The 11,140-nt window shown below is 35.6% G+C and overlaps 2 protein-coding genes and 1 pseudogene across 3 annotated transcripts; 2 read left to right on the forward strand and 1 right to left on the reverse strand.

The window, feature by feature from the left end:
* Window positions 1–367: 367 nt before the first annotated feature.
* On the reverse strand, window positions 368–1,190 carry LOC120218144 (cytosolic sulfotransferase 14-like). The gene is made up of 2 exons (XM_039215112.1): window positions 618–1,190; window positions 368–571 (listed from the first exon to the last, which is right to left on the reverse strand). Exons 1-2 carry the CDS (start codon window positions 1,173–1,175, stop codon window positions 542–544), a joined length of 588 nt encoding a protein of 195 aa, XP_039071043.1. The 5' UTR covers window positions 1,176–1,190; the 3' UTR covers window positions 368–541.
* Window positions 1,191–1,615: 425 nt separating this feature from the next.
* On the forward strand, window positions 1,616–2,747 carry LOC120218031 (annotated as a pseudogene).
* A 1,888-nt stretch (window positions 2,748–4,635) lies between these two features.
* On the forward strand, window positions 4,636–9,866 carry LOC120218142 (eukaryotic translation initiation factor 2A-like). Of its 2 annotated transcripts, XM_039215110.1 has the most exons (14): window positions 4,638–4,789; window positions 5,137–5,203; window positions 5,285–5,639; window positions 5,888–6,074; window positions 6,716–6,950; window positions 7,052–7,120; window positions 7,538–7,639; window positions 7,760–7,800; window positions 8,006–8,139; window positions 8,353–8,416; window positions 8,497–8,593; window positions 8,753–8,859; window positions 9,343–9,365; window positions 9,460–9,866. In XM_039215110.1, exons 2-14 carry the CDS (start codon window positions 5,158–5,160, stop codon window positions 9,548–9,550), a joined length of 1,551 nt encoding a protein of 516 aa, XP_039071041.1. In that variant the 5' UTR covers window positions 4,638–4,789; window positions 5,137–5,157; the 3' UTR covers window positions 9,551–9,866. The 2 variants fall into 2 exon arrangements, with proteins under 2 accessions (XP_039071042.1, XP_039071041.1); XM_039215111.1 differs by lacking the exon at window positions 9,343–9,365 and having other exon boundaries at window positions 4,636–4,789; window positions 8,753–8,847; window positions 9,530–9,866.
* Window positions 9,867–11,140: the final 1,274 nt, after the last annotated feature.

Raw genomic sequence — 11,140 nt, forward strand, 5'->3', positions numbered from 1 at the left:
CAGATTACATGCGTATTTTAATCAAAATTCAAGTGAAATTTTAAAATATTCAAATAGAAAGATATAGTTATGGGCTGGGCCTCACCCGTTACCATAGTGTGCAAAGGAGGAAAAGACTAACAACAGAACACTTTGGTTAAACAACGTAATAGAGAACTCTAACGCGGATTACAACTGGAAACTGGAAAGGCAAATTAGTGGATGGTTCTCGGCAAGCAAATATCAAAGATAAAGAGGACAGACGCCCCATGATCACGCCTTGGATGTTTTGGAAGACAGTTCAAATGTTAAACCAATTTCTCTTGCATAAGCTTCTCCAAGCGTTCAACCATGGCGGGTGTGAGATGGTTGCTCCAATCTCCCACTTCTCCTTTCCTGAAATATGCTTTGTATGGAATCCCAAAAGACTCGTTTATACCCTTCTTGTTCACTTCCAGCTCTTTCAAGTTATCAAAGCTACAAATCTTGGCTATTTCTTCAACAACTCCCTCATTCTCTTCCTCCTCCGTGAATAGAACTCCTAAGAACACGTCCAAGTGGTTCAGCTGAGAAACGATGTCTTCCTTAAGATCTTCGTATTTTAAAAACAGTATCTTATTGGGATTCTCTCTGCTTGCCTTCAAATAACCCAATACGTGATCGAAAAACGGTCCAAACGGAAAGATTCCACGGAAGAACTTGTCGAAAGCTTCGTCTAGTGGTAATAACTCTTTGCTTTTGTCTCTAACCTTGTCAAGGAAAAACCAAAGAGAAATGAACATATCCATCGGGTTTCTGCACACGAAAACAATCTTACAGTTGGAATCTTTGATGGAAGCGAGCAAGGAAGCACAAGGGAGGTGGGTGGAAAAAGCCCTTGGCTTGTAAACACTAATATTTTCCAGATTGGGACAAGGGTTTTTCAAGTAGAAATAACTCTCAAGGGAACGAAAAAGTGGGTGAGGATTAAAGGAGAGCAATGGATGTTCATCCTTTGCAAACTGGTTGCGGTACAAGGTGGAGAAAGTCAAGGCCTTGAGCCAAGTAGTGCCACATTTTTGTAAACCGGAGACGATAACATCAGAATCAAATGCTTGGAAATGCCTCTGCATATAAGTCACAGCTTTTAAACCACCATCCAGGGATGCATAGAAATCACAGTTGTTGGTGCTCCTCATCCCCTGATTTATCGGCATCTAGGATTAGTGAAACAAGTTTGGCTTTGTTGATTTCTGATGTATCCATGATGAAACCAACAGCCAGTCGAAAAAGGGATGAAGAATTCCCCCCCCCCCACCCCAAAAAAAAAAAAAATAGAGAAAATGATATGAAGAAGGAGAACACTCGAAAACTATCTTCTTGGTTCTCTTGGTCTGTTTCCCACATGCAACTGGAACATTGAATATAGGCAGACTGACGGTGAAGAATATTTACAATTAAATTTAAATAAAAAATTTGATTCAAATTTCATAAATTTGATTTTAATGGAAAAAGTATTGAATAAATTTTAGATCACTATAAAATAAGACTAGTTAACTAACTGACTAGAAATTTTTTTAGTTGATGGAATTACTAATATTCAATGTTCAAGTTGTCTGCGTGAAACGGACAGAAAACCTTAGTTAATTTAGAGTAGATGTGGGTTGTTCAATATGTTGAGACCAAGTGGAGTAGGTAATTTTAGCTGGAGCCAAGCGTTGATTTGGTGCTCAGGTGAGAAAATTTTTGGATTCGCTGCTGGTTTTGTTATGGATACAGAGATGAGAAAACCAAACTTGTTTCGAGAACCGAAGATGCTGATAAATCAATGGATGATGAGCTCCAACAACTGGTGCACACCCTCCCTAAAGAACAAGGTTAGAGAGTGTCCAATCTTTATCTCTATCAAGGCTTTTGGTGCACTGCTCTTTTTCTAAAGTCTGATTTCTTTCCAGGCACAATTCCAAGCATTTGATTCCGATGTTTTCATCGTCACTTTCCCAAAAAGTGGCACTACTTGGCTCAAGGCCTTGACTTTCTCCACTTTGTACCGCCATCAATTTGAAAAGGATGATGGACATGAACATCCATTGCTCAACTTTACTCCCCACCAACTTGTTAGTTTCTTGGAGCTTGATGTTTTCTTGAACAACCCTTGTCCCGATCTCGAAGGCATTTGTGTTTATAAGCTTAGGGTTTTTGCCACCCACGTTCCTTATGCTTCTTTGCCCACTTCCATTAAAGATTCCCACTGTAAGATCGTTTACTTATGTAGAAATCCCATGGATGTTTTCATTTCTCTTTGGCGTTTCACCGACAAGCTTGGAGAAGAAAACCGAGTCACTCTCACTGAAGAAAGTTTTTGACAAGTTCAGCCGTGGAATCTTTATAAATGGGCCATTTTTTGATCAGGTTCTGGGTTACTGGAAGGCAGGCCGAGAAAATCCAAACAAGATATTGTTTCTAAAATATGAAAATCTTAAGGAAGACATCATTTCCCAGCTGAAACACTTGGCCATGTTCTTGGGAGTTCCATTCACGGAGGAGGAAGAGAAGCAAGGAGTCGTAGAAATGGCGAAAAATTGTAGCTTTGAGAAGTTGCAGGAACTGGAAGTGAAGAAGAAGGATTTGTTCATTACTGGAATCCCAAACGAAAATTTCTTCAGGAAAGGAGAAGTGGGAGATTGAACTATCTCACACCCGCCATGGTTGAACGCTTGGAGAAGCTTATGCAAGAGGAATTGGCTAACTCTGGTTTAGCATTTAAACTGTCTTCCAAAACTTCATAGGTAATTTGTCTTTCCGGTTGTAATCCGTTTAACAAAGTGTTGTGTTAATATGCTATTTCTATGTAATTTTACATTTTGGAATAGTTTCAATTATAAATTTATATTTGATGCGTTCAACCATGGAAGAGAAACTTCTTTTGTTTTCCTGGAAAATTCTGTGTGGAATACCAGTCCTGGATAAGCCGTTCTTCTTCACTTCCACTTCTTTCAACTTCTCAAAGATACGAATCTTCACTGTTTCTTCAACAACTCCTCGTTTCTCTCCATCCTTTGCAAACTGCAAACTGATTGCTGTACAGAGTGGAGGGGAAAATCATAGTATTAAATTACGGTCACGGTCACGTCATAACATTTTTCAAGATCACCATGTCATCTATATAAAATCGTAGTTTATTTTAAGAAATAAATCAAATCGTAATGTTTACAATATCCACAACCGAAACTACAACAACAACCTCAATTTAAAACTATGAACTCAAGGCCTTGATCCAAGTAGTGCAGCATTTTGGGAAAGTGGCACCAGTTGTTGGAGCTCGTCATCCATTGATTTATCCGTATCTTGTTCTACGGAACAGCATATCAAGATTACAAATCTTTCGTAGCAAGTCGATTGATATTTCGGTTTTTTAAAAACAACTTCAACTCTTTATCTAAAATGATCGGTTAACAAAACAAGTTTGAGTTTGCTGATATCTGCAATTCCATTAAGATGATTTGATTAAAATTATTTTAATAGTTTAGTCATTTAATTGATATAATTTTTAGTTCATTGGTCAAAATAAAACCACCTCAATAGCTTAGTAACCCAAAAGGAAAATTTCCCTGGAAAATAACTGATAAGAATCTGATTGTAATATAAATTATTATCATCTTAAAATTTATTAAAATTGTAGGGTAAAATATATAGTAAGATTATAGATAGATCTCTAAATTTCAAAAATTAAAAACAAGTAATTCAATTAATTAATTATTATAAATATAACACTCAATTGTTAAAATTAAAATATATGTTTTTTAGTTACAATCAGATCATTTTATTTATCAATTGTAAGATTTAGTTATTTTATTTATTGACTGTTACAATCAAGACACTCAATAATAACTAAAAAAAAATTTTTTGTTACACTTAAAGGTCAAGTGACATTTTCCGTAACAATTAATTTAAAGTGAAATGTTAATAACTTTTTGAAACTTAGTGATTCATTTGAAATTTTATCCAAAGTTGAGTGGTTTTTACTACAATTTACCCTAAATTTTAATACATTGTAAACAAAAATGGACCTAGAATTCTTGACCAAATCATTACGAAAAATAAATACATCCCAAATTATAAAAAAAAAAGTTGGGCATAGAACCAAATAATCTTTACTTATTGAGTTATTAAATTATTAAAAGTTACAAAATGATCATTTAATTATTTATATATTCTAAATTAATCTTTTTTAGTCAAAAATTTGATAGTAGTTTGATTTGAACGTTAACATGTTGACTGAGATATAATGATGTCTATTAGTACTGTTGTTGCTTTCAAGAACTAACACGATAACATAATGTTTCAAGCACTGCTCGATGACATAATATAAATAGAGACTCGATTTATAAAATACATTTCAAATGATTCTAGATCAAATTTTATCATATTCTAGTGAACATGTTAAAATCTAGCTCAAATGAATGTTAATTTTAATAGAAAATGATAAATTTGAAATATAATAATAATTGAGTGATTTTTTTGTAACTTTTAATTATTGGAGACTCAACAAAATAGTATCTTATAATCAAAAAATTATTTTATAATTTTTAATAATTAGAGTACTCAACAAAATAACATTATATAATCAAAGAATTATATGTATGCTTTGCCCTAAAAAGTAAAAATGCATTAGAAACATAAAATGACGTCGTTCATCTTGAATGCAATTAGCAACATGTATGTAGCCGACTCCCGAAGACGGATCGCAAGTTTTTAGTAGCTGATTTGCAAGTGAAGGGTTCGACTGCAGCATAGATCGCCATTACTACGTCGGTTTCTCATCCGATCAGTATTTCTTCCCCTCTTCTCAAGAATTTGGTAAGAAAAAAAAATCGGAACCTTTTTTGTGTTAATTTTTTTTTATATTTTTTACCATTTTTTCAATTTTACAGTGATTTAGGTTGAAGAAAGTAGTAAAGAAACAATTGAATATAGCATTAGATTTTCAATTTGTTTTATTATTTCCTATTATTTTTATCAAATTTTATTGGAAGATTGATTCTTTATTTTGTTTCAAGCTTTAACAATATCGTTGATGTGCTTGTATGGTTGTCTGTTTAATGTAAACTAAGAATGAAGTGCAGTTTCGTTTAAAATAATTGTTCTTGAATTGTTTCTGACATTGAGTTTTTGCAGTTATTCTTATCTAAGCCTCCAATGGCAGCAGCATCTGCGCAAACTTCATCGGTTTTAGAGATTTTAGGTACTTAATAACTATGCTTCTCTTTAGAATTCAGTCTGTATGTAATATGTTTTTTCTCCTTTTTTTTTTGAATTATTGTAGTTCGAGAACCGGATGGATATTCAATCTGGAATGGACCTCCATTCGATAACAATAATCAACCTGGGATTAGGCTTGAAAAAGTTCCTTGCACTAGTGCCAAGTTTAGTGACGATGGTTCGAGGCTTATGGTGACTAAAACTGACTGTGCTATTAGTATTTATGATTCCAGCACCTTGAAAGAGATAAGATGTTTTCAGATCCCGCATGTCGCTTCTGCCTTGTCCCCATGCGGGACTTATCTTCAAACCTTTCAGAAATCTACTACAACTCAGGAAAAGAATGTGGTCTTATGGAGTGTAGAGACCGGGGATGCTGTTTACCAGCAGTTTCAGAAAAACATGACAAAAGCAACATGGTATAATATATGAGCATGCATATTTTGGCTGCATAACATTACATTACGTGTTGTTGTTGTTGCAACAGTTTCTATGAATCTTTTTTAACTTTACCAGAAAATAAACAAAACTCTAATTGTTCAATCCAGATGTTCTTAGAACTATGCCTAATTGGGGCACTAAAATTCTCCAATTTGGCATCTTCTAACACCCCATATCTTCTTCTCTGGCATGTCTATGTTAACTTACGTGTAAATCTGTGTCGCAGGCCATCGATCCGGTTCACTTCTGATGAAGCTGTTGCATGCCGGCTTGCTACAAATGAAATACAGTTTTTTGATCCTGCAGATTTCTCTAAAGGAATTTTGCATCGGCTAAGAATTCCTGGGGTTGCTGCAGTGGAGCTTTCCAAGGCTCCTGGGTCCCATGTGGCAGCATTTGTTCCAGAATCTAAGGTTGGTTTTCCTGTAGCTTCTAGTTTCTTGTCATGAAAAGAAAGAGCCTGGGAAGTGTCTAGGATTGGTATCATCTTTCCTGATTTAATGTTTTTCTGATTATTCTATTGACATGCTGTGTCTTGAAGTTGAACGCTTGAACTTCAATTTGGTTCATTTGTGACAGTAGAGGAACTTGTCAAAGTTAATTAAAAGCTTATAATAAATATGATTTGATTAGATTGGATCAGATTATTTCATTTTGTGAGACTTTGATTAAATCTGGACGTTTGAGTTTCAATTTACTCATTAGTAGTTTATTGAAAGCTGGTACTTTGGGTTTTCCCGATGGAACTTTGTCAAATTTAATCGCAAAAGTTGGGTTTTTTTTTGGGGGGGAGGAGGAGGGCTTCAATCAAGTATTTGAGGTCAATTAGTAAAAAGAACAAAGGAGTCTTAAGGATGTTAGATGCTGATAACTGACAAAAAAAAGGGACCAATTCAGCTTGTGGAAAGCAACTCTTGAAGAGCTACTATGTCGGAAATTTTCCATATAAAGTACCTTGAAGTTACCAATAAGTTGTGTTGTAATCAGCTGGTGTGTCAAAACTATTAATGGTACTTGGGAGTCTACCTCTTTAAACTTTTGGATTTGGTTGCAGGGGAGTCCAGCTAGTGTCCAGATATATCCCTGCGAGAAAGAGTTGCAGAGCCAACCTCTTGCTCGAAGAAGCTTTTTTCGATGTTCTACAGTGCAGTTAAATTGGAATCGTTGTTCAACAGGACTTCTAGTTGTGGTGCAATCCGATGTTGATAAGACTAACCAGAGCTATTATGGGGAGTCAAAGCTGAACTACCTTACCACTGATGGGACCTTTGAAGGGCTTGTTCCTCTCCGTATGTTAATAAAAATTCTGCTTCTTTTTTTCAGTCAGAAAGCAATGTTTTTTTGCTTCACCATGCATACAGTTTTCTGACTTTGTTACATTTATTGGCAGGGAAGGAGGGGCCCATTCATGATGTTCAGTGGTCATTTTCTGGGAAGGAGTTTGCTGTTGTTTATGGATGTATCCTTTTCTTGGAGGGCCTTACTGGGAAGGAGTTTGCTTTGTACAGATAGATCCCTCTAGTGCATTACATACAAATAGTCAAGAAATTTTCTTCGATGTTTCTAGGGTCTAAGTTGAAATTACTCATGGTTTAACTTTTGTCTGTAATTTGTGTAAATTTGTTACAGAATGCAGTTCGATCCAGCTGGTTTTGCTTAGATTTTGGCTCTAGTGAGACTTTATATGCAACTAACTGGCCGTGCTCAAAGTTTTGTATGTGTTTCCTTATATATGCTCTCTACCCTCAAATACAAATATATAATGAGTCATGTCAAACAAGTGTATCTGATATATAAATTGTATGGTAACAAGGGCTAGCCTTTCACTTCATTCTCAATGAATCCTTTTTGCAACTGCCCCTTGACATACTTTCAGTTATGCCTGCAAATGCAACAATATTTGACAAGAAGTGCAAACCATTACTTGAGCTGGGATCTGGTCCTTACAATACCGTTCGATGGAATCCAAAGGGGAAATGTATCCTTTTGTAAATAATTCATGCTTTTCTTCCTGTTTACATTGTCTAATGAGCTTTAATCATCTGTTCATTGTACTTTTGACCATACAAAATTGTAGCCTTAAGTCTATGATATACAGTACTGTGCTTGGCTGGTTTTGGTAACTTGCCTGGTGATATGGTATGTATACACTTTATTTGCTGTATTCTTTTTAACTATCGATCTTCTTGTCTGCCATGATTTATTTGCTTCATCCTAATGTTGTTTTACCAAGTATTTACCTGGTGGAGTTGAGTTTGGTATTTGGGTGGTTCCCAGGGATTTTTTTCTCCGAGTCAGTTCACCCTCATTCATGATGCAGCTAATATTAAGTTTTACGCTTCAGGCATTCTGGGACTTTGTGGGTAAAAAGCAGCTTGGAACTACTAGGGCTGAATGCTCGGTAACAAGTGAGTGGTCTGCGGATGGACGCTATTTCATGACTGCCACAACAGCTCCCAGACTCCAAGTTGACAATTGGTATGTGATTGTTGTCATTTTCTTATAACAAGGATTTATTGGGGTATATTAGAGCTCCAAAATCTACATTCCACCGTCATATTTATGACTAGTTAACCTTGAATATGTGAATAGACGGTGTCAATTTCATATTTACTCTTTGACCATATTCAAGGATAACTGTTATTTACCTGATGATTCACTTACTAATTTCTGATTCTGCTGTTTTTGAAGTATTAAATTTTTTAACTACAATGGATCATTGTTCTTTAAGAAGATGTTTGACAAGTTGTTCCAGGTGAGTATTGTGATTATTTAGTGCTCTTTTCGTGAACTGGTTTCGTGTGTACTTTTCGTTACTTGATATTCTTCATGCAGGCTGATTGGAAGCCGGAGTCACCTGAAAAGTTTGGTGAAATTGCTGAACTTATGAAGTCGGTTGATTCCTTGAAGGTTGAAGAAACCAAATCACAAGGTCCTATTTCTTCAAATTCTCAAACATAAGTTGCTTCTATATTGCTTTGACTTTTCATTTTTTTGGAAGTATCCGTATGTGACATTCTAATCTAATTAACATAGCTTTGACTACCAAGTTCTGACTTTAGACGTGTTGACATAGTTAATCATTTTCCAGGACAAGGGTCAACCTCCAAAAAGCCTTCACCGGTCAACCCTCCTGCAAAGAAGCCTGCTGCTTATCGTCCTCCGCATGCTAAGAATGCAGCAGCAGTTCAGGCAGAGGTATTTTCTGACAACTATGGGGTATCCTACGATAGCAATTTGAATGAATGCAACATATAAACGAGAAACTAAATGACAAGATTTTACAAAGTGGTGAAAAGACAAAAATATCAACTTTGGAAGTATACCTTGTTAATAGACCATGTCATTGAAGATCAGGTTGAAATCATGAAAGCTAGAATGGGATCAATTTTGGGAAGTATCGTATTAGTCACAGTTACAGTCACCCTGCAAGTGAAACACTTCCTGATTTTATAACCTATGGCTTACCTGTGTTTGACGCATTTTCAAATACGGGTATCAAGGTATGCAGATATGACCTTTCAAGGACTCGAGTATAAATATAGTGTATGAGACTTTGCACCTCCCAAGTCCGCTCATTCTAGCTAACTTGCCCATAGGAATACCTTATTAGGATTCATATTCCTATATTTTAGTTTCTTTCTAGTGATCTTGACTATCTTAATGATTTTGTAATTGCAGTTGTTTGGCGGGAGTTCTGCAGGGTGAGTTTACTTCTATTTTAATTTTACCATACATCAATACTGTCTTTGATGTCCATATTTTCCGAAACTCACAAGTATTGCCGTGATAATATAGTGAAATGAGCAAGAATGCACTAAAAAACAAGAAGAAAAGGGAGAAACAAAAGGAGAAAAAGGCCGCCGAGGCTGCCTCCGGTGCTACATGAAAAATGAAAAGAAAACGTGGTTTTACCATGATATCGGTGAAACTACTTAAACCTGGATACTTTGCAGTCACCATTTACCAGTTTGATATGTAGGATTCATTTGTTTTGTATGACTTTGGGGTTTTGCTCATCTCTTCTTTTATTGTTTCCCCCCTGTTTTTCCGTAGGAAAAAGAGAATTGAGGGAGTAAACATACAATCGTTTGTTGTTTTAGCTAGACGTACAAATTCTTCTACTCGTGTCATAATCGATTTTAAGATAATTTATATTCATAAAAAGATCGACACGTTAATAATTCGAGTTATATAAATTGTCAGATTCATGCATTTATGTTGGTTTTATATTTTTTCCATATCATGTTTTGTATCGTATTTTAGTTATTATAGTGGTATTATGCTATTGTGTTGTGTCCAAAAGTGTGATTTAGCTATTCTCAGTGGCTTAATCAGACAATCGTCGAGTTAAATGAACATAGTTCATTAACATTATGTTAATTACACAGGTAGCATAAGCATGCCATGCAAATTAGACAGTCTCATACTCGGATATAGTTCAATATATTTATTAATTTATATACATTTGAGTGGGAACGATGCCCGTATGTAACATTCTCGCTTGAATCCGAGTAACATGGTTTAGAGGTATATAAACTTTCTTATGCTATGTTTAGGTTGGTTAATATATTTTGTAAGAAGTAAAAGCATCAATGTCACATAAGAAGACGGCGGTGATATTTGAATACAGCGGAATATCATGGCCTCCGTCGCTGAAACCGAAACACTGCTAAATCGGCATTGATATTTACCACGAAAACAAGGCAAAACGTTCGTGGTCTTTTCAACTTAAGAAAAATACTTGCGTGAAAACCAGCAAAATGGTATGTACCTTGTTGAGGGAAGAGCTTAACAAAACACACTGCTCCGTAATGTCTAATGGAAAACGTGTCTGAATGAAACAATGGAAGCATCAACTGTAATTACCATTAGCCACTGACATTAGGATCTGTATATATGAATTTCAGAAGGTATCAACAGCTCCATTACTGCAGGAGAAAAACAGGTATGGATGGATGGATGGTTGGAAACATTAATAGCTTGAGATAGCTATTTGCCACGGAGGTTTGAAGCTGAATGCTTGAATTGCAGGTACTATATGAACTTCGCAAAAGATTACTGTATAATAAACAAGAAGTGAAGTTTTGAATGGATGTGGTAACCATATGAAACCAACACTGATAAAGTTTAAATTTTACTGCCAGTATGTAATCCAGAATGCAAAAACGCTAAAGATGTTTTACATCTCAAGTTGTTATGCATCTTCATAAAGGTGTATTTGAGTGTAACATGATGAACTTACCTTTGAGTTGAAAGATCTGCAGTTGACTTGCATAAGATATAGTCGACATTTGGCTTCTTCTTTCTCTAGTCATCTTCAAGAACCATCTCTGTGTTCTATTTCCACATACGGGTTAGATGTGCAACCATGAACCAGTCGTCGCCATTCTATTTGTGGACAAAACAATCAAACGTCGTTGAAAAACTGCATAGTAAGTGAATGTGTGGCGGTTGAATCCATTGCGGGTGAAGAATT

This window comes from Hibiscus syriacus, unplaced genomic scaffold (assembly GCF_006381635.1).
Source record: "Hibiscus syriacus cultivar Baekdansim isolate YM2019G1 unplaced genomic scaffold, ASM638163v2 tig00110195_pilon, whole genome shotgun sequence".
Taxonomy (NCBI): domain Eukaryota; kingdom Viridiplantae; phylum Streptophyta; class Magnoliopsida; order Malvales; family Malvaceae; genus Hibiscus; species Hibiscus syriacus.